Source organism: Phoxinus phoxinus (genome assembly GCF_949152265.1).
Source record: "Phoxinus phoxinus genome assembly, chromosome: 5".
NCBI lineage: Eukaryota > Metazoa > Chordata > Actinopteri > Cypriniformes > Leuciscidae > Phoxinus > Phoxinus phoxinus.
The window spans coordinates 35,917,065-35,943,399 of NC_136880.1; the positions used below are offsets into that span (position 1 = coordinate 35,917,065).

At 38.5% G+C, this 26,335-nt stretch overlaps 1 protein-coding gene across 1 annotated transcript; it reads right to left on the minus strand.

Annotated features, from left to right (window-relative positions):
* Nucleotides 1-1,298: 1,298 nt before the first annotated feature.
* Nucleotides 1,299-22,651, minus strand: kirrel1b (kirre like nephrin family adhesion molecule 1b; the record flags this gene model as incomplete). The annotated part of the gene is made up of 15 exons (XM_079613389.1): nucleotides 1,299-2,414; nucleotides 3,012-3,092; nucleotides 4,485-4,591; nucleotides 5,523-5,630; nucleotides 7,536-7,752; nucleotides 10,204-10,304; nucleotides 10,537-10,663; nucleotides 10,839-10,966; nucleotides 12,973-13,121; nucleotides 14,118-14,223; nucleotides 14,317-14,467; nucleotides 14,644-14,801; nucleotides 15,933-16,082; nucleotides 17,936-18,088; nucleotides 22,570-22,651. The coding sequence occupies 15 exons, from the start codon at nucleotides 22,649-22,651 to the stop codon at nucleotides 1,863-1,865; spliced, it is 2,370 nt and encodes a 789-aa protein (XP_079469515.1). The 3' UTR covers nucleotides 1,299-1,862.
* Between the last annotated feature and the right edge of the window lie 3,684 nt (nucleotides 22,652-26,335).

Consider the following 26,335-nt stretch of genomic DNA (forward strand, 5'->3'; position numbering starts at 1 on the left):
GTTAATAATAAACAATATGAAGTACAGTTTTTTTTAACAGGAGTATGAGGAAATGGATCTCAAGAGTCACACTGAAACATGCTCTCATATTCACACTTTAAGCACAGTATTGCACATTCATTCCCTTTCCATCTCTGATATGTGAATTTGATCCTCAAATTCATCTTCTCCTCATACATAAAGGTGCCAAATAAGTCTCAAAATCACAGAGACCTAACATGGTTAATGTAAACCCATTTTAAAACTGCACCTGCAAACTTTTTTTAAACAGACCAGCTCACTGTAAAATTTACACTTTATTTCTGACAACTGATTAGAGTTTCTAATTTGTTGAACCGAACTGTATTGATCATTGCATTTTATGAACGTTCAAAAATGTTTAATATAGATCAAGGGTCAAGTCCTGTAAATTTCATTAGAGTAAGCCTAAATCAAGCCAGATTTAAACTCAACAGCAGAGCAAAGGTTGCCAAGGTTTTTGAGCTCACATAATAAAAGCCCTTTATTTTTCATAAGAGATTTTACAGAAACTCAGGATTTGAATGATTAAATTGCTTAAATTTTATTATTATTTTAAACCTTGCTCTGATGATCTGATTCAACATCCTTTTCCAGAATTTTGACAAATGTAGAAGTCACGATCATAAAAAAAAGTTTTTTAAAACAAATTTCTCCTTTACATTGCTTATACCAAAAACCATTCAATCTCTGACCCCTTGCCACCATCTTAGAAAAATACTATAAAAGCGCTTTCGAATGCAATTTAGTTCAGATACAAATATGAAAAAGCACTCTACTCTACTTTGAAAGTGTGAAGGACAAATACACGGACACTTCAGAGAAAGAGATTCATGACATTCAGTTTTTTCCTTCACATCACACGAGCAAACACACTCTCTCACACATATAGAAACACAAAGCGTCAAATACTCATGAGGTTTTCTTGGAAGGAGGCAGAGCGTGTGTTCAGAGAAGAGTCTGTAAGCTCACTTTGACACTCTGTGAGTAGCATCCATTTGTTTAAAAAATCCTAAAATGTTACATAAACTCCAGCTTTCAGAGTTAAAAGCACTGGTGGCGTTTACCCAGATACTCACGTCTCCGTCCTATCAGAAGAGTTCAAACTGGCAGCGGACAGCTATTCCTACGAGGAGCTCGGGCAGTGTGAGCAGTGGTGAGTTATTACACAAGCGATTGTCGACACCTGCGGAATTCTTCAACTGAGTGACTTGTTCTGCGATATCACATTGTAGATTTTACAATCAGTGTGAGCATATCCACAACTCCCATCATTTATTACACATCATATTTTATTAGGTTGAGTGATGGGACAGATCTAAACGGTCCAGTGTCAACTACAATGCATAGCGATCAGGCTTTCACTGGGCTTTACACCCAATAGTTAATGGCTTCTGGGGCCCTCCAGCCTTTTATTGGCTATTCTTTAAAAAAAACCAGCCTTCAACTGATTCACATGGAAAAAAAACATCCAATGGCTGCTTTGCAGTGTCTCCTTATGGTGTGGACATCAGTTGAGATTTTAGAGAATTGGTTTTGCCGCATCAACCCCTCTTCTTCAAAGAAATTTTGGAAAGAAGAGGGAAAGATGATACAGTTGACATGCTTTCTCTCCACTCAAAACTGTGACCTCTTGTGTTTTCCTCTTATGCTGCAGTCATTTAGTAATTTGGCACTTTTTTCTCTCAATCATGTTGTAAAGGTAGAAAACGCAATGTGTGTGTGTTTGCATATAGTTATCTTAGAGAGAGAGTTTTGGACTGTAAGACTGTGTAAAAATGAGAGTGTGTACCATGTATTTGCGTCAAAGGAAGTGCTTTTTTGTGGGGAAAAGCGTGTTTGTTTCACACATGAGTCTGCATTCTTTGCGTGTGTCTCTGAGAGTATTCTGTGGGCGGGGTCGAATATGGAAATTGGGCGGAGCTAGGGTATTTTCCCACGTTGGCGTCTTGGCTCGTCCCTGCCCCCGCCCCCTGTCCTGTAGGATACATTTCATAGGCTGGTCCTGCCTCCAAAGGCGGAGCAAAGCCTAACCTGTATTGAGGTGTCGTTGAATAAGCGTAGCTGTCAAAAGCCAACGGATTGGTTGATTCCAGCAGGCCACGGTCTCCAGAATAGTCTGTGGTCTTGGAGACTGGGTTGGGCGGGGCTTGGATTTGTGACGCCCTGGCAATGGTGTTAAAATGGGCGTATGTGTTGTGAGCCATTCGGGAAGCGGGGCGGGGCTCGTAACGGCCCGGGGGCGCGGGGTGAATGTTGGCCACTGGGCCGGCGGCTGCTGCCGAAACTGAAGCGGGATTCGGTGGCCGGAATTCCTGGTACAGCAGGGAACGGGTAGAGGAACGGACCTCATCATGTGTCGTAGCTCGAACATTGTAATAGCCATTAGTGGGATCCTGAAATGACAAACATATAATATTTCACTGTGATGCACTAGTTAGGGTATGTGTCTGGTTTATATACACTGTATAGGTGTGTGGAAACCTCTATATATCTAGACACTACCATTACTAAAAAAATATTAACACCAAACCTTTGAGCAGTATTGGAATATCCATTGGAATATACTAATAAAAAAAATTCTTGTCTGTTAAAAATGGTTGGACAGAAGCTAAAATACTCCCTCTGTGTGTTTAACAGTAGGTAAAGTGTGTTATTTCTGCACCACTAGCATCAGTAAACGGAATTGGAAAAATAACGACACCTTTCAAGGAAACTCACCTCATTTGCTATTGGTCAGGCAAAAAGATAGCCCCGCCCTAATCTCACAGTATTGGCTAAACCAATATTGCTGTGTTGGGCTGCTTAGGGTGCTTAAACAGTGAAATTTGATAGCGCCACAGTATTTACAATTTTAGAGGCAATACTTCACATTGTCTTTGCATATTAAACTGACACAATAAACAGTAAACTGGAATTCAAAAAATTTTGCACACTTCATCTTTAGGTGTACTGTAGCATTTATGTCCATATGCACCTGCTCTGTTCCTTACCTTGGGCTCATACTCCTCCACCTTGGGTTCCTGCGTGTCGCTCTGGAGGTCTTGCTTCAGGTCCATGTCATCTTTGAAGGGCTGGGTGGAGGGAGAGAGGGAGACAGAGGGAAGAAACTAAACCATCAAACGACAAAACACACACACGGAGAGAGGGAGGAAGAGAAGGAGAGAGAGAGGGAGGAAAACAGGATATCAGCTTTATCAGAGTTGGTGAAGAACAGATGTTCTTTAGTTTGAGATGGCAAGAAAGTCTTTCACCATCAGTCATTTTCTCTTTTACATTTGTGGATTAAATTAAGCAGAAAAGGCCCAACAGACCTGACACTTTACAAAGCTCTAAAAGTGGCTGTCGTTACTCTATAGGGATTCTTCCTATAGCGCCTCCTAAACTCACTAGTACATTTATATACACTTTAATAGTTGGATTTCAGTCAGACTGAAAGGTCATCTGAAATTATACCAGGCCAGTTTTTGCCAAAGCCTGACTAAAAATGTGATTGTAGCGATTTTGTAGTGACAGTTACACCATATTCTAATAAACACTGGAAGCTTCCAGTAACTGTAATTTATACACAGTCAAGTCCACACTGAAAGCAAAAATGCTGCATGAAGGAATATAATCACAACAATTGCAACATATTTTATATTTCATATGCTGCTACCATTCAAAAGTTTGAGGTCAGTACGATTTTTTTATTGAATAAAAATGTATACTTTCATTCAGCAAAAATGCATTAAATTTATCAATTTATTACAAAACACTTATAAATGTTACAAAAACATAAATGTTGTTCTTTTGAGCTTTCTATTAATCAAAGAATCCTGACAAAATGTATCAGTTTCCAGAAAAATATTAAGCAGCACAACCATTTTCAACGTTGATAATAATAATACATTTTGAGTCATCAAAGGATCATGTGACACTGAAGACTGGAGTAATGAAGCTGAAAATTCAGCTTTGCCATCACAGGAATAAATTACGTTCTAAAATATATTAAAATAGAAAACGGTTATTTTAAATTGTAAAAAAAAAAATCACAATATCACTGTTTTTACATAATTTTTATCAAATAAATGCAGCCTTGTTGAGCAAAAGAGACTTGTTAAAAATACTCCCAACCCCAAACTTTTGAAAAGTGTACGTGAAGCAGGATTTTCGGCCAATAAGATTTAACTATGGGCGGGGCTAACCAGCACAACGTGGCAGAAACCAAGTGCCTGACAAAATGTCTCGTCATGCTTCTCTATTTTTAGGATAAAACATAACGATGCCACGTTTGCAACATCGATGTGAACTAACCAAACCCTATCGCCCTCAATTTCTTTTCTTTTTAGATACATTTTAAAAGTCTTTATTTGATTATATTTTATAGTAACAAAACAGTGTGTCAAAAGTCTAAACGATGTTAAATCAGACAGCCTGACAGTCTAGTCTATGCTATAGATACTCACAGAATACATAGCCTTTACCATTCGAGTGGCTGTGGAAGCGCTGGCGGCCTCTTCCTCAAGACTGTGCGTCTCCTTGTTGACCGTTTCCACCTTAATGTCTGGCTTCAGCGTGACTCCACGACGACCTGGAAACATAACAGATAACTGACACAATGCCTCGCATCATGTATCATCAATGAAATGATTTAACGCTTCCATTAAATCACAGCAGTTAATAGGCATTGGTCTGAAAGCAAGATTACGATCTCAGTCATTTTATTGTTACCTCAGACTGAACCTACAAACTTTGTGTTAGCAGGCTGTTCTATAAAAGGTAGGGCACATAAATCCTTATCAGGTCTCATTAAAAAAATATATTTTGTATTTGATAATAGCTGATGTAAAAGTTTCAATTAAAAAACTAAATACATGAACCATTTTTAAGCAAAATTTTCACTTTTGTCAAATGGTCAATACTGAAATGTGTCTAGATGTTTGACTTTTAAGTTTACAATTCTCATTGATGACGATTCTCGTTTTTGGACAAAATAATTTATTTGTTTAAAATCAGCATAGTTTAATCTATGTAATGAATATAAATACTTCCCAATTCAAATATATAACTTTTTTTATTTCACACAACTGGTGAGGGAAGTGTGTGCATTATTTAATTGTCATGACAATAATTTATAATGCCAAGAAAATGCCTCAATAAAAAAAGGTCCTAAAAATAGACTTCTTTTTGAAAATAATAAATAAATATAACTTATATATATATATATTATTTTAAATATATAATTTATCATATTTTCCTCTCGATTTCAGGGTGAAATATGACCCAGGCATGTTCTTGACAGACTTTGTTATTTTCTGTCTTCTAGCCACACGGGGGCTCCAAACTAAAATCAAGCATCATCCACTAATTTGATTTCCAGAGCACTGCCTTTTAATGCACAAGTAGATTTATTGTCTTGGAATCTGAAGCTCAATGATAAATTGGACAACTTCATCACAAACAAATGAACATAAAACAGATGCACACACACAGAGCAACATACATATACACAGTGTACTCACTGCCTTTGCGTTGTCGATACAGATAGAATATCAGAGCAAACAGGAGGAGCAGAAGCAAAATGGAAGATCCAACAGATCCACCTGCTATCACACCTACAGGCACTATATCTGAGAGAGAGAGACAGGTATAAAACATACAGACACTATACCTGAGAGAGAGAGAGAGAAGTAATAAACACGGACACTTCTATAACCTACAGATACTATACAGAGAAGCAAAGATAGATATAATATCTACTGCCACTATTTAAGAGAGAGAGAGACAGGAAAATACCTACAGATGTTATATGAGAAAGAAACAGTCATAATATCTACAGATGCTATATCTGAAACAAAGAGACTGGTATTCTATATTATGATATATTATATACAGGTATTATAACGTCTAACTACTGGGGTGCCTCAAGACTCCAAGACAAGTGCTTGGACCACTTCTCTTCTCCATTTACATGTAATCATTAGGATCTGTCATTCAGAAACATGTTTTTTCCTATCACTGCTACGCTGATGACACACAACTCATTCCATCCATCTCAGGATCTGAAGGTATATGCTCGCATCTCAGCCTGCCTGACAGACATTTCTTGCTGGATGAAGGACCACCACCTTCAACTCAACCTTACTAAGACAGAGCTGCTTGTGGTCCCGGCCAACCCAGAACTCCATCACAACTTCTCCATTCAGCTAGCTTCGTCAACCATAACTCCATTCAGGACAGCCAGGAACCTTAGAGTTGTGATTGATGATCAATTGAACTTCACAGACTACATTGCTAGAACTGACCGGTTCTGGAGATTTGCCCTATACAACATTAGGTGGATCAGGCCCTTCCTATCGGAGCATGCTACACAACTTCTTGTTCAAGCGCTTGTTCTATCCAGACTGGACTGTTGTAATGCTTTCTTGGCAGGTCTTCCAGTATGCACTGTCAAACCTCTGCAACTGATCCAGAATGCTGCAGCAAGAGTGATCTTTAACGGGCCGAAGAGGGCACACGTCACACCTCTCCTCATAAAATTGCACTGGTTGCCAATTGCCGCTCGCATCAAATTCAAGGCACTGACACTTGCCTACAGAACAACCACTGGCTCTGCACCCCTACACCTAAACTCATTACTTCAGACCTAAATGTCATCCAGAAACTTGCGTTCTGCAAGTGAACGTCGCCTTGTGGTGCCATCTCAAAGAGGCAAAAAATCACTTTCACAGACCTTCACCTCGACTGGTCCAAGCTGGTGGAATGACCTGCCTAACTCAACCCGAGTCTTTAGCCATATTCAAGAATCTAATAAACACTGCATCTCTTTTGCCAACATTTGACTCATTAATACTAACACTTAACTATACTATATCTATTATATTAAAAAATCCTTGCTGCGCTGGTCTAGCTGAGGCTGGTCATGACATTTGCATATTGTTGCCCTATTGTTAGTTTGATTGCTTCTATTTCTCTCTTCATTTGTAAGTCGCTTTGGATTAAAGCGTCTGCTAAATGATTCAATGTAAATGTAAATTATATCTATAGGCATTTTAACAGAGAAAGACACCAACGGACACAATTTCTGAGAGAAAGACGGGTATTATGCCTATAGGCCTTATACTCTATATCTGAGAGATAGACACCTACAGTCACTTTATCTGACAGAAACAGGTATTATATCTACAGCCGTTATGTATTTGAGAGAAAGACACCTACAGACACTATATCTGAAAAATATTATATCTACATGACGTATATAACTGAAAGAAAGATACCATCAGACAATATCTCTTTGCGTGTGTGTGTGTGAGAGAGAAAGAGACAGAGAGAGAGAGAGGTATTATACTTATGGATGCTACATCTGAGAGAGATAGAGAGAGAGAGAGAGAGAGAGAGAGAGAGAGAGAGAGAGAGAGAGAGAGAAAGAGACATAGACATTATACTGTACCTACAGACACTATATCTGACAGAGAGAGAGATTGAGACAGGTCAATAAGATTATATTGCATCTGCCACTAAGTGTTTTTTCTGACCTGTCTCCTCCAGGGTGATGATCATGGTTCCTGGTCCAAAGGCGTTCCATGCCGTGCAGTTGTAAGTGGACTGGAAGTCTGACTCCATGACATTATTGATGGTGAGCGTGGACAGAACGGCGCCCCCTTGTGATGCAGGTCTGCTCTGCTCCACTGTGTACCTCTCCAACAGCGTCCCTCTCTCTTTTTCCCACACATTCTCCTTCCAGGCCCAAACCTGCAGAAAAAACATTCATGCATTCACACACACATATACACATTAGTAAACAGCGACATGGGAATGTCATACAATTCTTTAAAATGCATTAAAAAAACATGCATATACACAGGCAGGGGTTCAGATCTTTTAGTATTTTGCTCTGAACTGTGGGAGAGCAGATAGTTCATACAAAATGAACAACACTCCATCAAATATTCACAGCGCTAATGTCCCTCTCAAACTGACAGCAGAGGGAGCGAGAGCGGGGGGCGCAACAGGAAGGACGAGCGAGAAGATGAGCAACAAAAGCATATGGCCTGCTCGCCTTTCCTCTCCTCCACCTTCTTCCTCATTCATTCCATTATTCATTATTTCATAAGTACCGTCTTCACATTAAGGCCAGTCCTGGTGTGTCATGTCTCATTATCCAGAGAGCGTTCAGAGAAAGAGAGAGAGAGAGAGAGAGAGAGAGAGAGAGAGAGAAAGAGAGAGAGAGAGCGGTAGATGGCTTCAGAATGAAGTCAATAAACTTGAGCACAGCAGCACTATTATGGGCAAATATATTTTTAATTTCATTGTTATCCCCTTTAATAGCTTGCTTGACTTTTGCTTTATTTTATTTTATTTGTTATACTTATAACCCATTCCTTGTTTATTTTTTTAATATTTCCCCCCATTTTCACTTTACTCTTTTTTTTGCTGTTATTATTTATTTTATTATGTGCAATTTTTTTTTTAACTTGTATTATTTGTTAATATTTGCTTTATTCGTTTACTATTTTAATACTATCTTTTTTTTTCTTATCTTAATTTTTAAAAATTTTTTTTACACCATGCTACTTTTCTTATTTGCTAATTCTACTTATAACTTATTTTACTTATTTGGCACAGCAGTATTTATTGTGCCAACGAAGCATGTTTAAATAGAGAAAGGAAAAAGAGTGACTCGAAAGGTGGATGAAGGAAATTAAAAAGAGGAGGAGGGTGACTAGAGGACAGGTGGAAGGCAAAGAGCGAGAGAGAGAGGGAAGGAAAGAGGAAAAGAGGCAGAGCGTTGAGTAAAGTGCTGAGATTGTTAAAAGCTCACTCATTTGTCTGTCATGTCGCGTCGTCTTCCGGTGATAATCGACACTGAAAGGTACAGGACTTGTTCAGCGCCGTCACTCTTTTTCTCCCCCCTCCCCGTCAGCCCACCTCATCTTTCATGTCTCAGTTGATATCTTCTTGACCTCTATTTTTCACGCTTCCTTTGATATTGCTCTCTCTTTCTCTCTCAGTATTCAATCAAGTATAGTGTAAAGATGATAAAAGAAGGATGAATAAAACAAGTACAGTAAGAGACACATTAAGAGGGGCAGTATATATACTTAAAGCTGCTGTATGTCATTTCTGTGCCATTATTGCCAAGAAACAACATTGAAAGCCCAGAGAAATTATGTTAGTGATGCATAACCAGAATTTCCTACACCTATCAAAAGAAGAATTAGCCCTGCATCAACTTTAAAGCTCCTTTAAAGAAAACTTTATTATTTTATTTCACATGCATTTTTGCACACTGTCTGAGGGATGCATGAAATTGCTGTCTGCTGCAAATCAAAGCATGCCCCACGTGCTGTCTTTAATAATCTATAATACAGCGGTCAGCTTTATGGCATGTGGAGGGATAATCACTGGTTTGTTGGATTTGCATGCTAGCACAGGTTAAAATCTCACACTTTAATAAACTTGATAAAACAGGATGTGTGACTATGAGGAATGATTAGATCAAAATGTAAGTCTGTATGCTAGGGATGTGCGCAACAACTCATTTCATTACCGTTTAAACGGAAATTTTGCAACCGACTAGTCCACTGACAACAATACATTATTTAAGCATATTCTCATTAGGATGTTGATATAGCAACTGTTCAAGTGTCAAGTAAGTTTCATTCATAATGTTTCTCCTTTAACCCGATATAAAATGTCATAATGTATTGTCCCTCATAACCGGTAGTATAACAAGCCTATAAGCAAGCTTAATTGTTATATACCAGTTTGGCATGACATAGATGAAAGCGGAAAAGCTTTGTGTAACGTTAGGCTTTTAAAACACTCCCTCACCTTGCTCATCTTTCTCTGAAGCCGACGCGAGCACCACAGAGAAAACCAACGCAAGCGGAAATCTGAGGTCAAATAAAATTTTGTTTTCCGCTCTAGATATACACGTTTCAAAATAATATATTAATTTTAAAATGTAACATTAACATGACAGTAATTTAAATGTAGTCAAAAAAAATTTTTTGTATTTTTTTTTAGTACGAAATTTAGTATTTCCAAGTCGACTAGCAGCAGTATCGTTTTATCGACTAGTCGAAGTCTCGCACATCCCTACCGTACGCAAGTTTGAGGGACTTTATTTAAATTAAATTCATACACCTCTTTAGCTATTGTTGATTATTCCTCTGCGTGCCAATTGGGATTTCAACTCACGATTTTGTCTGGCGGAGGGGTGCTGGCTATGTAGCACTTTATTTCCCCCTTCTCTCCTCTCACAGCATACTGGACTGCCTCACTCGAGATGATTGGAGGACCTGGACAGCCAATCACATCACAGGAGAGTCATCTCATGATTTTAGCAGTCTTGCAAGCATAGTTTTAAAAATGATGTTATCTATTATAATAAAAGTCCATAGGACTCTTCCGTTATGTGAGTAGATGATGATACACTTTTCAACTGTGGAAATGTTTTTGAATTGCAGGTTTACTCATGTGAATATTAGCAATGTATTTTTAACACACAAAGTATTTTTGTGTGTTACTGACCATTGACTGTAAGAGTGACCTCCGTCTCACCGACGCCGATTCTGGGGACGATGGCTTTACACACATACTGTCCTGCATCCGCCTGACTCACAGACTTCAGAAATAACTGATTACTATTGCTGAGAACCTAAACAACAAAAAGTGGAATAAAGAAAGATAGACCATGTTAAAAATTATCTATTCAACACTGGTTGTTTGTACCTATTTACAAGTGATGGCTTATGGTACAGATAGTGTATTAGACACACACAAAAAAAAATGTAAACGTTGAGTGCACCCTGTAGGACCCTGTGTGCACTCACCATACTGGAGCCCTTCTTGGTCCATGTGAGGGTGAGTGGAGGATTTCCTGACCATTTACAGTTGAGTGAGACATCAGAGTCGACGTCCACTGTTACAGGCCTCGGCTCCACCACCAAAATTGGACCAACTAAGAGAGAAAATTAAGTTATTAACTACAACAATTAAGAAGATGATCCAACTTCAAAAGATGATCCAAAATCCAACTTGAACTGAAAAACAAAAGCATGAAATAAAAGTGACTAAAATGTCCTTAAATATAATAACCATAATTGAAATTATGCACAATGGCACAATCTGATTTTTAAGAAACACAATTCCCAATGTGTGGATATATGTGTGGATATGGAAATGGTGTTTTCTATATGGATATGCCAAATCAGAGCACACTGAAAAATACTTACCTTTAATTTTTTGTTTTACAACCCGAATTCCGGAAAAGTTGGGACGTTTTTTAAATTTGAATAAAATGAAAACTAAAAGACTTTCAAATCACATGAGCCAATATTTTATTCACAATAGAACATAGATAACATAACAAATGTTTAAACTGAGAAATTTTACACTTTTATCCACTAAATGAGCTCATTTCAAATTTGATGCCTGCTACAGGTCTCAAAAAAGTTGGGACGGGGGCAACAAATGGCTGAAAAAGCAAGAAATTTGGAAAAGATTCAGCTGGGAGAACATCTAGCAACTAATTAAGTTAATTGATATCAGGTCTGTAACATGATTAGCTATAAAAGGGATGTCTTAGAGAGGCAGAGTCTCTCAGAAGTAAAGATGGGCAGAGGCTCTCCAATCTGTGAAAGAGTGCGTAAAAAGATTGTGGAATACTTTAAAAACAATGTTCGTCAACGTCAAATTGCAAAGGCTTTGCAAATCTCATCATCTACAGTGCATAACATCATCAAAAGATTCAGAGAAACTGGAGAAATCACTGTGCGTAAGGGACAAGGCCGAAGACCTTTATTGGATGCCCGTGGTCTTCGGGCCCTCAGACGACACTGCATCACTCATCGGCATGATTGTGTCAATGACATTACTAAATGGGCCCAGGAATACTTCCAGAAACCACTGTCGGTAAACACAATCCGCCGTGCCATCTGCAGATGCCAACTAAAGCTCTATCATGCAAAAAGGAAGCCATATGTGAACATGGTCCAGAAGCGCCGTCGTGTCCTGTGGGCCAAGGCTCATTTAAAATGGACTATTTCAAAGTGGAAAAGTGTTCTATGGTCCGACGAGTCCAAATTTGACATTCTTTTTGGAAATCACGGACGCCGTGTCCTCCGGGCAAAAGAGGAGGGAGACCTTCCATCGTGTTATCAGCGTTCAGTTCAAAAGCCAGCATCTCTGATGGTATGGGGGTGCATAAGTGCATACGGTATGGGCAGCTTGCATGTTTTGGAAGGCACTATGAATGCTGAAAGGTATATAAAGGTTTTAGAGCAACATATGCTCCCCTCCAGACGACGTCTATTTCAGGGAAGGCCTTGTGTATTTCAGCAGGACAATGCAAAACCACATACTGCAGCTATTACAACAGCATGGCTACGTCGTAGAAGAGTTCGGCTGCTGAATTGGCCTGCCTGCAGTCCAGATCTTTCACCTATAGAGAACATTTGGCGCATCATTAAACGAAAAATACGTCAAAGACGACCACGAACACTTCAGCAGCTGGAAACCTATATAAGGCAAGAATGGGACCAAATTCCAACACCAAAACTCCAGACACTCATAAACTCGATGCCCAGACGTCTTCAAACTGTTTTGAAAAGAAGAGGAGTTGTTACACCATGGTAAACATGCCCCCGTCCCAACTATTTTGAGACCTGTAGCAGGAATCAAATTTGAAATGAGCTAATTTTGTGCATAAAATTGTAAAATTTCTCCGTTTAAACATTTGTTATGTTATCTATGTTCTATTGTGAATAAAATATTGGCTCATGTGATTTGAAAGTCTTTTAGTTTTCATTTTATTCAAATTTAAAAAACGTCCCAACTTTTCCGGAATTCGGTTGTAAATTGACTGAAATAAAAACATAATTTGCACAGGTAACACTGCTAAGCACTGGCAAAAACATACAGTTTAACATAAACCCATAAATAGACATGTGGTAGATAGATACTCACAGTGAACGTCCACCAATATACTGACGTTAGTGCTGCCCACTGCATTAAAGACCAGGCAGGACACGGGCTCAGTGAAGAACGAGTGATCTGCTGTCGTCTCAAACACACTCTCTCTTGCTCCGTCCAAAATCACGCCCCCTTTAGCCCACCTACAACACACCAGGGTTATTATAGTTAACTAAAACTAAAATTAAAACATTTGAAGTATTTGAAATAATTTAAATAAATAAAAGATATTAAAATATTGCCTATATACTAATAGAAAATAACAAACACACAACAAAATTACTAAACCATTAACTACAATTAAACTAAACCTGAATATATATATATATATATATATATATATATATATATATCATATATATATATATATATATATATAAATTATTAAAAACTATAGTATCTCAATGAAACTAAAATAACACTCCAACCAGGGCCTAAACTTAATATTTATATTTAAAAAAAATACCAGCCATGAAACTGTTTATGCAAAAACAGGTAGTTATGACAGTGAAAATTCACAATTACAAAGTAATCAAATGTAAAATAGCACTGCATAGTCTTCACTGTATAAATGAAACATAAAAATTTTATTCAGTCAAGAGCAGTGAGTGATTTTTCTTTCTTTTGTTGTTTGATTAACATCAAGGACACAGACGGCAGCAGGTATATATTAGGCTGCTGTCACTTTAAGAGCTACACGGATCCAATACACTGATACACATGCATTTTCTTTGCAACTGTTTATGTTTACTTAAGACATAACTGACTACGTTTACGAGGATCCTCGGCAATAAGCCCATTTTCAAGAGCAAGACGACGTAAAAGAGAGTTCAATTCAGTACATGCACACAGAAAACTTCCCACACAGCGAGTAACAAACTGAGTTTCCTATCACGTCTTCTAGCGCTTGAATATTTCAACTGTCCAGAGCGTCGTTTAAGTTTGTTCACGTTCATCTTCTCACAACATTGCATTGCCAGATGTCATACAAATATTACCGGCCAACTGGCGATTAACACTGCTTTATATATTCACCAACACAGATTTCCCATTTGGTGCTTGGCGAGTGTCAATTTTAGGCCCTGACTCCATCACACATATAAAACAAGTAGAGCACATCACTGAGATCACACACTAACCTATAGCCCATAATGGGAGGGTTGGCAGTGGCCTGGCAGGTAAATGAAACTCGCTCTCCTTCTAGAACCGACCGAGGCTCTATGGACAGAATGACTGTAGGAGGATCTGGAGAGATAGTGAGAGGTCATCAGGGTTCTTTTTGTGGATATACAATATGCTATTACAGCAAAATAGATGTATGCAAGCACAAACACTTACGGTGGACATTGAGAGTGATAGTGGCTCTCTTCCCCAGAGGGGCGGCAAGGTTTGAGGCCACACAGGTGAAGTTTCGTCCTGTGTCCGTGTCCACTGGTTGGATCTCCAGAAAACTCTTTGTGGTCACCCTCTTCCTGTCACTTAACACCTCCTGATAGATCGATCGATAGATAGATAGATAGATAGATAGATAGATAGATAGATAGATAGATAGATAGATAGATAGATAGATAGATAGATAGATAGATAGATAGATAGATAGATTACTGTGTGTTCTCATATGTATCTGATGATCACCGTGTCATATTTGCTTGTGTCTTCACTCACAGTGCTGGTGTGGGCTCCCTCCACTATGATCCCATCTTTGTACCATTCTATCGTTGACAGTGGCTTTGCTCCTCGAGACACACAGGTGAGGTTATATGAGCTTCCTGCCGTCAACAGGATCTCTGGAGAGCCCTCGACAACAGGACCTTCAGGGGGGACTACACAGACACACAGATAATACACTGAAAGTGACACTGTGCACACAGATAACATTTATAAATACTGATGTATATGATATTCCAATTGGATAAAATACATTTTGTTCTCTGTGAATAATGTGTTTTATACACTGCCATCCAAAAGTTTGGGGTCAATAAGTGCAAAAAAATTATACTTTTATTCAGAAAAGATGCATTAAATTAAACAAAAGTGATAGCATAATGTAAATAAATGCTATTCTTTTGAACATTCTATTCATCAAAGAATCCTAAAAAAATCTATAACTATTTCCCAAAAAATATTAAGCAGCATATTATAATAACAGTTTATTAATAAACATCATAAGAAACTTCCTTCAAAAACATTAAAAAAATCTTACCGACCCCAAACTTTTGATTGGTGGTGTGTGTAACGTTTATTACTGCATTGTTTCACTTGTGTTTGTAGTAATGTAACTAAAGTGATTTGATTTTTCAATAATGTCTGTGTAATGGAAATGTACACCTATTGTATATCATGGCAGAAAAGCTTCACGTGAATAAAAAGAGACATAGAGAGAGAGAGAATGTAGATAATTAAATTGCTCCGAGGCAGTAGAGCAGCATCTCTTGAGCTGCTATTAGTGTGCCTACAAAAGCTAAATAAAGAAAACAGAATGTATTCTGTAGAAAGAGACTTCCTGTGTATCGGTGGATCAGACTGGAAAACTAGTGTATAAAGCACTGTGCATACTGAATACTGCATACTTTTTTAAAAATAAAAAATTACATATATGTACATATACACTGAATAATTTAAACAGTAAACAGTATTACAACGTTGTCACATGACCTCATTAAAATTCAGCAGAAATCTCAGAAATAAAAATGACTTTGCCTTTTTTTTTATCCAATTTTGTATTAAAGTGCAGTTCGACCAAATAATGCTTGACAAAAGAGATTTAGGTTCATTCATCACACTGAAAATGGAAAGTCATGTTGAGTGCATTGCATTGTGGGATACAGTATGTATACTGAAATGCGCAGGAATTTCAAGCAAAAAAAGGTGCATACTTCTCATATTATACATTGTAAAAAAAAAGAGCTAAAAATGGTAGTATGCTATTCTGAAGATATTCCGTGTGTACTCACTCAGAACAGTGAGTTTAGCTCTTCTGGACCTCAGAGCGGCTTCAGTGGCCTGACACTCGTACAGAGAGTCATCGGTCAGGTCTGCTGACGTGATCTCCAGATTATACTGCCCAACATCCAGGATGCGTAAAACACGGTACCGCGGCCATGCTGAAACACACACCATTACACTTTAACACAATAAACTGCCATTTGTTTTATGCATTTATCGTGTAAGATGAGGATAAGACTGTGCTGCAAATGTCCTAACATAGCTTGTATATACAGTACAGTCCAATATAGGGTATATTTATTTTGTCTTGAAAGTATGAATGTCCCTATTTCATGTATTCCCCCCCATAATAATCACTCATCTCAAACGACTATAAATATTCTTTGTAAATGCATGAAAAGCTCCAGCGATCTTTGAATTTTAAAACAAATATTATACAGCCTGTTTAGCCAATCAGTGTGATTATGTGTTGGCTTGTAGGACATGTGTTTGTCACCAGAGGGCAGCACTCCAACACATTGGCATTCTAACGGCACACTCTCTCTGGCACACACATTATGACATCATCGATCTGGATACCAGGAGGACAAAAGTATTGGCAACGATTACATCATCCTTTAGCTCAACCAATCAGCAAGCAGACACTTAACCTGTGCGCGTGTTTGCACATCTATATGTGTATGTGTCTGTGATTAGACCGCGGACAAAAGATCAACACGTCCAAAAAAAAAAAAGGGAAAGAGAGCAAGGCGAGACAGAGGACAAAGAAACAAAATGGCAATGTCTGGACAATAAAATAAATAAAAAATGTCTCCTGGTTTCATGCAATACTTGTGCGGTCCTGTATGTTGCATATATGTTGTATGGACAGGGGTTAGTGTCAGAAATGAAGCATGTCCATTCAAACTGAGAGCGGGGTACATGCCTTGACGGTGTGAATGGGATTTTAAATGCAATTTCCAAAAATAAAAAACATTGTATCTTTGAAGATTGGATGCACAATTCATGTAGGAAAAAAGGGTGTTTGTCTAAAACACTGCAGCCGAAATGTGGCGGCTTGTCAGGGGAGGCACAGCCTACCCAAAATTATGAGGTGAAAAATGGGAGAAGGATGATTTAATGTTAATAAAATCCTCATTCTCATTTATTTCATGTCTGAGAATGTGAATTTATTCTTGTTTGTAATTTCACCATTGTAACACCATAAAATATCACTGAAGTCGGAACAACCGCTGCTCTTCCCCGAATCTGTCGGAAAACTGTGCTAAGGCGAGTCTGAGGGGATAGAGATGGGAGGGGGCGGCAAATCCATAGCCAGAGACTTTTGTCATTCGCTGGTAAAAAAATGAGCCAATCGCCATCGAGTATTTGACTTTCATCCATCGATCATCGCAGAGACATAAATTATATGATATAAGTTTGAACCGCTCCCACTGATAATCTAGCAACTTCCTTGATAATGTATAGTAGATATATTGAATATTTGATCTTCGACAAATTGACCAAGGCACCATTTGAGAGCAGCAGCTACAAATTTAAAATGAAGCAAGACCCCACACAGAGGCTGGACAAAGGTATCAGCTTCACTACACGGCCAAACGTGCTCTTTTAACACGGACATTTAAAAGGACAGAAGGATGGATTTTTGTCATGTGTCATTTTCTTTTTTACATTTTGTTTGAAAGTGACCTCAACATTTTCTTAAAGCAGTATAAAGACTGCTCTACAATTAGTGTGCCTCCTCTATTTTAAAATCCACGAGCTGCCATTGGCATTCACATGTCTAAATTTGATCAGTCATTTACTTTATATTGAAAATCTAGTCATCGTACCCACCCTTGTGTTGCTCCAAACTAGTATGACCTTTTTTTTGTGGAACCTCTTTTACATACAACTAAAATGAATAGCGATTAATCGCTGTCAGATAACATGGTTTATTTGAACCCATATCGCTTGAACCCATCGCCATGACGCTTTTGGTTAGAGTGATCTGGTGTGTGTGTGTTCTCACCCCTCAGATCTTCTCCGATGCCAAGAGCGAGCCCGTCTTTTGTCCACTGTACAATGCCGGTGTAGTTAAACACCACGCAGGACAGAACCACTCTCTCCCCGACCACCACAGACTGATCCGCCGGCTCCTGAGAAAACCGCGGGCCGCTGAAAACTGACAGACAAAGAGAGACAGAAATTAGGTTCTATGTTACTGAACATATATTGCACCGTCAGAAACTACAAAAAAAAAAACTGTATATATTTTTTTTGGGAATGCCACACATTGTTGAATAATCCATACTAAACCAGACAAGCCTAGACATTTACAACTTTGCATTTGGCATACATAAACATTAGGCAAAAATACACTACTTTTCAAAACAGTAATATTGTGAAATATGTTTTCTATTGTAATATATTTTCAAATGTAATTTATTCCTGTGATGGTAAAGATGAATGACTTCGGTGTCACATCACATGATCCTTCAGAAATCATTCTAATATGAAGATTTGGTGCTCAATAAACATTTATTATCAACAGTTGTGCGGCTTAATATTTGTGAGGAAACCTTGATACATTTTTTACAGGATTCTTTGGTGAATAGAGAATTCAAAAGAACAGTATTTATTTAAAATATTTGCTGTATCTTTTAAACAAAGTGAATCTCTCTTGCAACAAAAAAACAACAAACTTACTGACCCCAAACTTTTGAAAAGTAGTGTACATTAAAATGATACATGACAGATTAAAAAACGATTTGAGGAGTTCATCACAAGAGCATTTCCCCATGCATCTTACATATCAGGGACATTTTTGCCCCAAACCCTGATTAATTTCTAACTCTGATAAATTGAGTTAATGAATGTCTTTCTGTAATATTTCAAAGTGCAGATTGATTAAAGTAAAACATTTTTTTTACAAACATATGCTACACAGACACTCATGAGCACATCCCAAAAATCTTCACCATTACATCATCGCAAAGAGATCATTCTGAACAATTTCGTCACTCTCTCTCTTTTTCTCCTCAGGCGCACGCCTCTCCTCCAGGATTATTGGTAACAGTCCAATTTGCTAATTAAGGCAAACCTCGTTAATAAGGGGGGGGGGGTGCACCTCCAGAGGATTACATTTACAGCCGTAAAACAAAACTCTTCATCATCACACATAAAGGAATAGGTCACACCAAAATGGATATTCTGTCATTATTTACTCATCCTGATGTTGCTCCTAACCTGACTGACTTTCTTCTGTGGAACGCAATAGGACAAAATACCCAGACATACTGTCCACGTGTACCAGATGTGGGCCGGATCTGGGCCGACACTATGTTGCTGTCTGGGTAATGAAGAATGTAGTGGCTGCTTTTTTTTTAATTCACTTGACTTTGGTGAAAGAAAGTCATATGGAAAGTCAAGGTCTCTGGACGTCAAGTTTCTGTCATAAAGCCAGCCTTCCCTCTTTGTAACTGTCTGTGCATTGCGATTGGACTGCAGGACACATGACGTCATGTCTTTGCGGCACAGCTGCTTATGACAGCGCCTAATATCAGAACCCTGAAAGCAGCTTCGCTGGGTTAACTAGTCATTAGTGATGCAAAAGTGCCCTCAGAACAAAGACACAACATCTGATCTCTGATTCATAGACTGATTCGTCTCTGTGTGTGTGTGTGTATCTTTGAAAACTCTGAAGTATTTCCAGATGCTACAGTATAAGAAAAACATCCCTGAAGTGGTGCTGCCAAATTTTAAGCATTTACAAAAGCAGCAGAGCCAAATGCAAGACGTCATGGAGAGAGAGAGATAAACAGAGAATGACAATAATGCACCCTGTAGCACTCACACAGAAACAGCCTTTTAATTATGAGCCGAGAGAGGTAAGCAAGAATACATGACTTTTAGTCAAATGGTCTCAGACGGAACATTCATCTGTCCACATCTTTCCTCAGGGCAAGTCTTGCTCTAATTTTACAGACAAATAAAAACTGTATTTTGTGTGGGTTTGTGTATAGTGTGATGTCCATGAGCATTTGTGTGCGAGTACTAATATGTCTAGGTCGGACTCAGGTACCGTAACATTAACATCACTCTTTATTTAAAGGAATAGTTCACTTCAAAATGAAAATCTGTTATTATTTACTCACTCAAGTTGTTTAAAAAATGTATTAAATTTCTTTCTTCTGCTGCACACAAAATAAAATATTTTGAAGAATGTCGGTGACCAGACAGTTGATAGACCCCATTGACTTCCATAGTATTTTTTTTTCCTTCAATGGAAGCAGACTGTATGGAAGTCAGTGGAGTATCAACTGTCTGGTTACAGACATTCTTCAAAATATATTCCTTTGTGTTCAGCAGAAGAATTTCAATTTGTCCTGTGATCTTGAAACTATCATTATATGACATTTTAGAAAAGTGTGGATTTGTGCTAATTTGTCTGTGGTGTTACTGTCTTCATATAGTAGCACTGTAACCTCATAAGCATAAGCACTATTTGACTAAAATGAATTAAAACCATAAACTGCTCAATATATGAAAATTAAATATTCAATACAATTAATTTAAAAAATGTTGTTTCCATTTTATGAAGTTTTATGTAACAAAGTTCGGGAGGAGCATGTTCAGATAATTAACCACTCAACTCAAGAGGAAGCTGGTATAAATTAAGCTTTTCCTCTCCTCTGTCTCACAACAAGTTTCTCAGCATCCCTCCACCACCCCATCACCTCACACTCGGCTGGGTCTACCCCAGTATAGGGGGAGTACTCTGGGTTCGGGCAAAATTCAGAGCTCGGAGCCCTCCCCTGGACAGCAAGCCAAAAACGCATAATACTACATTAGATTTCATGTACGTGTGAACTCGTGAAATCTCGGTGTGTACCTGTAGCCTACATGTGTAGGCATATTTCATTTCCTGGTATCATGTTTTTTTTTTTTAATCTCTTTAGGAAACAAGTGAATAAAGGTCTCCAATTTCTCTCTATCCCAATTTCTATCTATCCAATTTCCTGAGGGAAATTTAAGTGGAACAAAGGAGAGAAGCAAACAGATGAAATTTCAATTTTAGTTTTTCACAGTAGGCCTTTTCAATCCTTCTCCCTTTCTGAGTTCATCCCACTCTTCAAATATCATATTTTTTCACTTTACTTCTCTTTTGCTCGTCCTTCCTTTTCTTGTTTTGCATTTATTTGGATTACTCCTCCTCTATCTCCATCATTCACTCTATCCATTCATATGTTTTTCCCCATCTCTATTTTTCCACCATATGCAGCATTCTCTGTTCTTGAAGTGGAAGAATAATTTGAATGTAGGCCTAGGTAATAGTTCTACACATCCCGATCAACCATTGCATTCTTATTAAATATTTGGCTAATTAATTTGTACTTTGGAGATTTCGCAGATTTCTGCTGGTTCGTTTCGCCACTCGCCAGTAGGTGGCGACAAGTGACTGTGTTTATAAACGAGTCATTTTCTCCAACGATTCATTCAGGAACAAAGAGACTTGCTGCAATTTGTACTATCCGTCCTAAATAGTAGGTTATGAGAAAATAGAATTAGTGTGATATTAATTAAATGTAGTGCTCTTTGCGCTATACTAAATCATGAAAAATCAAAACTGAAATCCGACCAAAAACAACCATCCAGTACACAAACACACACCACAAAATGTTCTTCTGTAAACAGCAGCATGTTGTGTACAGGGGTAACACGCTTCGGGACATTCAGCAAAACCACTCAAATGTCACTCAGTGTACTACGGGGCCTCAGGGGGATCTGGTGACCCTCGACATTAGCAGTGGCACAGAAACAGGACGGCGTAAAAGATTCGCCAAACGCCCTTCATTTCATTAATATTTCATTTCACACATCCCTCCCGTCCCAGGAATCTCAAGTAAACTGATGCTCAGAGGAGCGGATGAGAGAGAGATTTAACCCCAGAGAAAAGCTGCTGAAACATCTACATCTCCTCTCAGATATGTGTGTACATACCACTAATGAAGTCAGACATTTAAAAACTAAAATTATGATGAAATTATGCTGTTACTCCACTTTGAGCTGTTGCAGTGCAGAAGAGCGAGTGCGAGGAGCATAATGAGCGCTGAGAAGCAAGAGAGAAGTAAGAGAGTGTTGCTGTGAACGTCATAATGCATTTCTGTCAGGACCACTATCGTCAAATACGATTGACAATCACAGTATAGCATATAGTTTGGATTGGCGTTATGGTTCTGTTCTGGGCGAGAACTCCCTGCGCATCCGTGTAGCCTAGCATGGATAAGAGCCGGGAGAGCAGCAATAACCCCCCTGTGGGTAAACAGAACAGAACCAACACGAACGTATTGCAGATATCATTAATTCAAGATTTTAAAGTACAACATAATGCGAGAATTTATTCTGATTCAAGGGGAATCAGAATGCCAAAAACTGACTGCACGAGAGGAGGAGCTGGGGAAGGAGGAGGGTAATTCGCTCCCGAGAAACGCGATAGCCACTGATAATACTGAAGGAGCTTATATATGTATATGGTGATGGGCGTCGTATTCCTAGACGTGGATCAGCTGAGAGTCAACTGAAGCGAACGTGACTAACGTGACCCGCCAGAACTGACGCTACGCTTGATGTTTGTTTAGTTTCTTGAGGCCTCGACATACTGACCTCTTTGTGTCAACAGGCTGTTAGAAAGGTCAAAGGTCATCTCCATAGGGTGCAGGACACACGAGGGCACTCCGTCTATCATATTTACTTTACTTTTTTTTCCTTCCCTGCATGGTTTCTCTGCTCCTATTTTCCACAGGCATCTTTCTTTATGTGAACTTTCTTCCTTTATTTATCTCTCCTCTGGTTTTCCAGCTCATCCCAACTGTCCGTTTCCTTTTTCCATTCGATCATCTCACTTACTCACACACACACTTTCTCAGCACTGAAAGAATGTGAAGCATTTCCTTTATCTCTCTCTCTCTCTCTCTCTCTCTCTCTCTCTCTCTCTCTCTCTCTCTCTCTCTCTCTCTCTCTCTCTCTCTCTCTCTCTATCTTCTTTCCTTCTCTTTCTCAGTTTCCATCTCACCTCATGCCTCTCAACTCATTCTCCTCCCATCTTTTTTCTGTTTTGGTCTCTTAATTAAATATTTGTGAAAATGTCTGCTTTCGGCATCAGTCACCTCGGTGCAACGAAAACACAGAAAGGGAATCATTTATGCACTGTACTGTCATGTCATTTCTCATTTAGACTCTACTTCTCTCACTATTTTTTTCTGCCTCACATTCTCAGATTTTATCAAGTTGAAAGGGAATCTTTACTTAAGGTTTGATGGAGAAAATGTTACAGGACACTCTGACTGCATCCGAAATGGCACACTTCCCTACTATATAGTAGGCAAAAAAAAACTGAATGTGACAAAAGAGGTATGTCTGAACTCACAGTAAAAGAATAGACAAAAAGTACCCGGATAACCTACTTCTGGTGAAATTCTGAAGTGTTCATACGATGGACACTTTACTGTCCCATGAGGCCACGGGAGAGGATTTATGAATGGCAGTGAAGCGATGTAACAGACGCTGGTAGGTCACATGATAATGACAAAATGGCGGATGTAGTACGTCCAGATTACTACTAATACTAGAACATACTTTGTAGCAGCCGTGAAGTAATTACGTATTCAAAATAAGTACCTCAATTTTTGGACACAGCCTACCTGTTAAACTCTCTAGCTCCACCTGCTATAGCAGCCATGCCCCAAACTCACAGTATCGGTTAAAGGGATAGTTCACCCCAAAATGAAAACTCTGTAATTAATTACTCACCTTCATGTCGTTCCAAATCTGTAAGATTTTCGTTCATCTTCGGAACTCAAATGAAGATCTTTTTGATGAAATCTGAGAGCTTTCTGTCCCTTGACAGCTACGTAACTACCAATTTAACACTTCAAAATCATAAAGAGATCGTAAAACTAATCCATATGATTTCAGCAGTTTAGTCCAAATTTCTGAAGAGACACAATCGCTTTTTATGATGAACAGATTGAATCATCAACTCACACATCAGTTGTGGTGAACGGAAGCTCAAACATGTTCGCGTGATGTGCGAAAACCAATGAGGTTCATTCTCGTGTTACGCAGTTTAAGCGTCCGCAAGAACCAATGAGGTTTGTTCTTGCACATCAAACAGGTTCAGTTGAACTTCTGTTTATGTTCACTGATCAATGATTATATGTAAATAAAAGCCTAAATAAATTAAATCTGTTCATCATTAAAATGTGATCAAGTCTCATCAGAAAACTTGGACTAAAAACCGCTCAATTCATATGGATTAGTTTTACGATCTCTTTATGAACTTTTTGAAGCGTCAATAGTTGAGTAGCTGACAATGGAGGGACAGAAACTCAGATTCCATCAAAAATACATAATTTGTGTTCTGAAGATGAACGAAAGTCTTACGGGTTTGGAACGATATGAGGGTGAGTAAATTATGACAGAATTTTCATTTTTGGGTGAACTATCCCTTTAAGCTGGAAAGATATTGATGATATGAGTGGACCACTCTTAATGTTTTGATGGTGCCAGGGGGGGTTCAACGTTTAGGGGATTATAGGGGGTTAATGGCATTATAGCAGTCAATAAACAATAAACTGCATGGGTTAAGAGAATCTATTTTAAGATGTTAAAAAAATCTTACATATTTCACCCGAAAACTGTGCTTTTACTTAAAGACTTGTGATTTTTACCTGGTGGACAATTAAACTAAATAAAGTAATAAAACTCATAAAAAAGGAGGCCATATTGAACAGAATATCATAGAGCAGAGATTCACAAACTTTCTTGTCAACTGAACCTCTTTGCAGCACATGTTCACATGTTACCTGCATGCTTTGGCATGCAGGTAAACAAATAACATATTAGTATTAATATAAATAGGTGTTTTATTTTAATTGTTTTAATTTTAAAAAGTATTATTATGTATTTTTTAATGTATATTTTTATGATTAATGTTTTTGTTCACAAACCCCAATTTTTGGAATAGGCGGCCATAGCATCCTAAAAACCACTCAGAACACCTTAGCAACCAGATAGCAACACCCTGGCAACCACCCTAGCACCATGGCGGCCAATCCAGTACAGGCAATGATCACTAATGTTTCGATTTTTTTAAATTCTAGTATATATATATATATATATTTTTAGACACAGTCCTAGTAAAGATTATTTTCCCCCTCCCCCTACAAATTTAAATTCAAATGGACATATTCGAATGACAAAGAAAGCATCTGCAGTGTGATATATTCGGCTCGCCAGTGCACCACCGAAAAACTACAACATGCAGAGGGTCGTCTCCCAAAATTCCAGCACGCCCTCTCTCTCTCTCTCTCTCTCTCTCTCTCTCTCTCTCTCTCTATACATCCAGTTATCTCTTACACTGTTTCCATCCATTCTCCCACATTCTTCCCTCTACCGCTTCCATCCAAATCCTAAAGTTCTGTCGCCATAGCAACAACTGTCGTCTGCGAAAATTACCCCCAAAAATGCTCTCTTTATATGCGTGCTGGTTGCTGCCCACCCTCTGCAGACTGTCTCCAGTGATGGTGTTTAGGGAGAATCAGCGATATTGGGAATCAGCAAATGAATTCAAAGAGACACACAAACGACAAACCATTACAGTCAAAGTAAAGCAACAGAGAGATGGATGGATGCATCCTCTCAGAATCAAGCAGAAAATACAAAGAGATTCTGAAAGCAAAGAAAGAATGAACAGGTATCATGATGGGGAGAGCCATCGCCATGGTAACAGAGAAACGAGTGAGCGCGAAAGCGGGGTAAGGAGGTAGACAGACAGAAAGGAGGGGAGGGGGGCATGCCATCACCATGGTAACTAAAGAAGAGGGTATCCTGAGAGAGACAGACAGGCTAAAAAACACAAAAGACACATTAAGGAAGAGGGAAATCACATCTCTCGTTATCTTCTCTCTCTTTCTCTCGTTCCATTCCTCTCGGTTCTCCACTGCACCCACTCATTCAAGCAGAGCTGCTTCCATTTGCAAATCTAATGTGTGTATGTGTATGTGTGCGCATAGAAAAGAGCAGTGATTGAGTGCATGTGCATGTGTGTGCGCTGCATGTGAACTTGTAGAACTGCAGAGGGACAGAACATGTGTGTGTGTATCAGAACAAAAAGGAATTTATCTATTTCTGCTGATTAGATCAAATCAAAAATCATCCCTATAAAAATAAATACACCAAAATGTATTTTAATACATTTTATGCTAAGTATACTACAAATACATTTACATATTTATGTATTTAATATAAATATACCCTGCAATTGTACTTTTGGTATACTAAATTGATACACTTAAAGTCTGCTAAATGTTGTACTTAAAGGGATAGTTCACCCAAAATGAAAATTCTGTCATGTTGTTACAAACCCGTA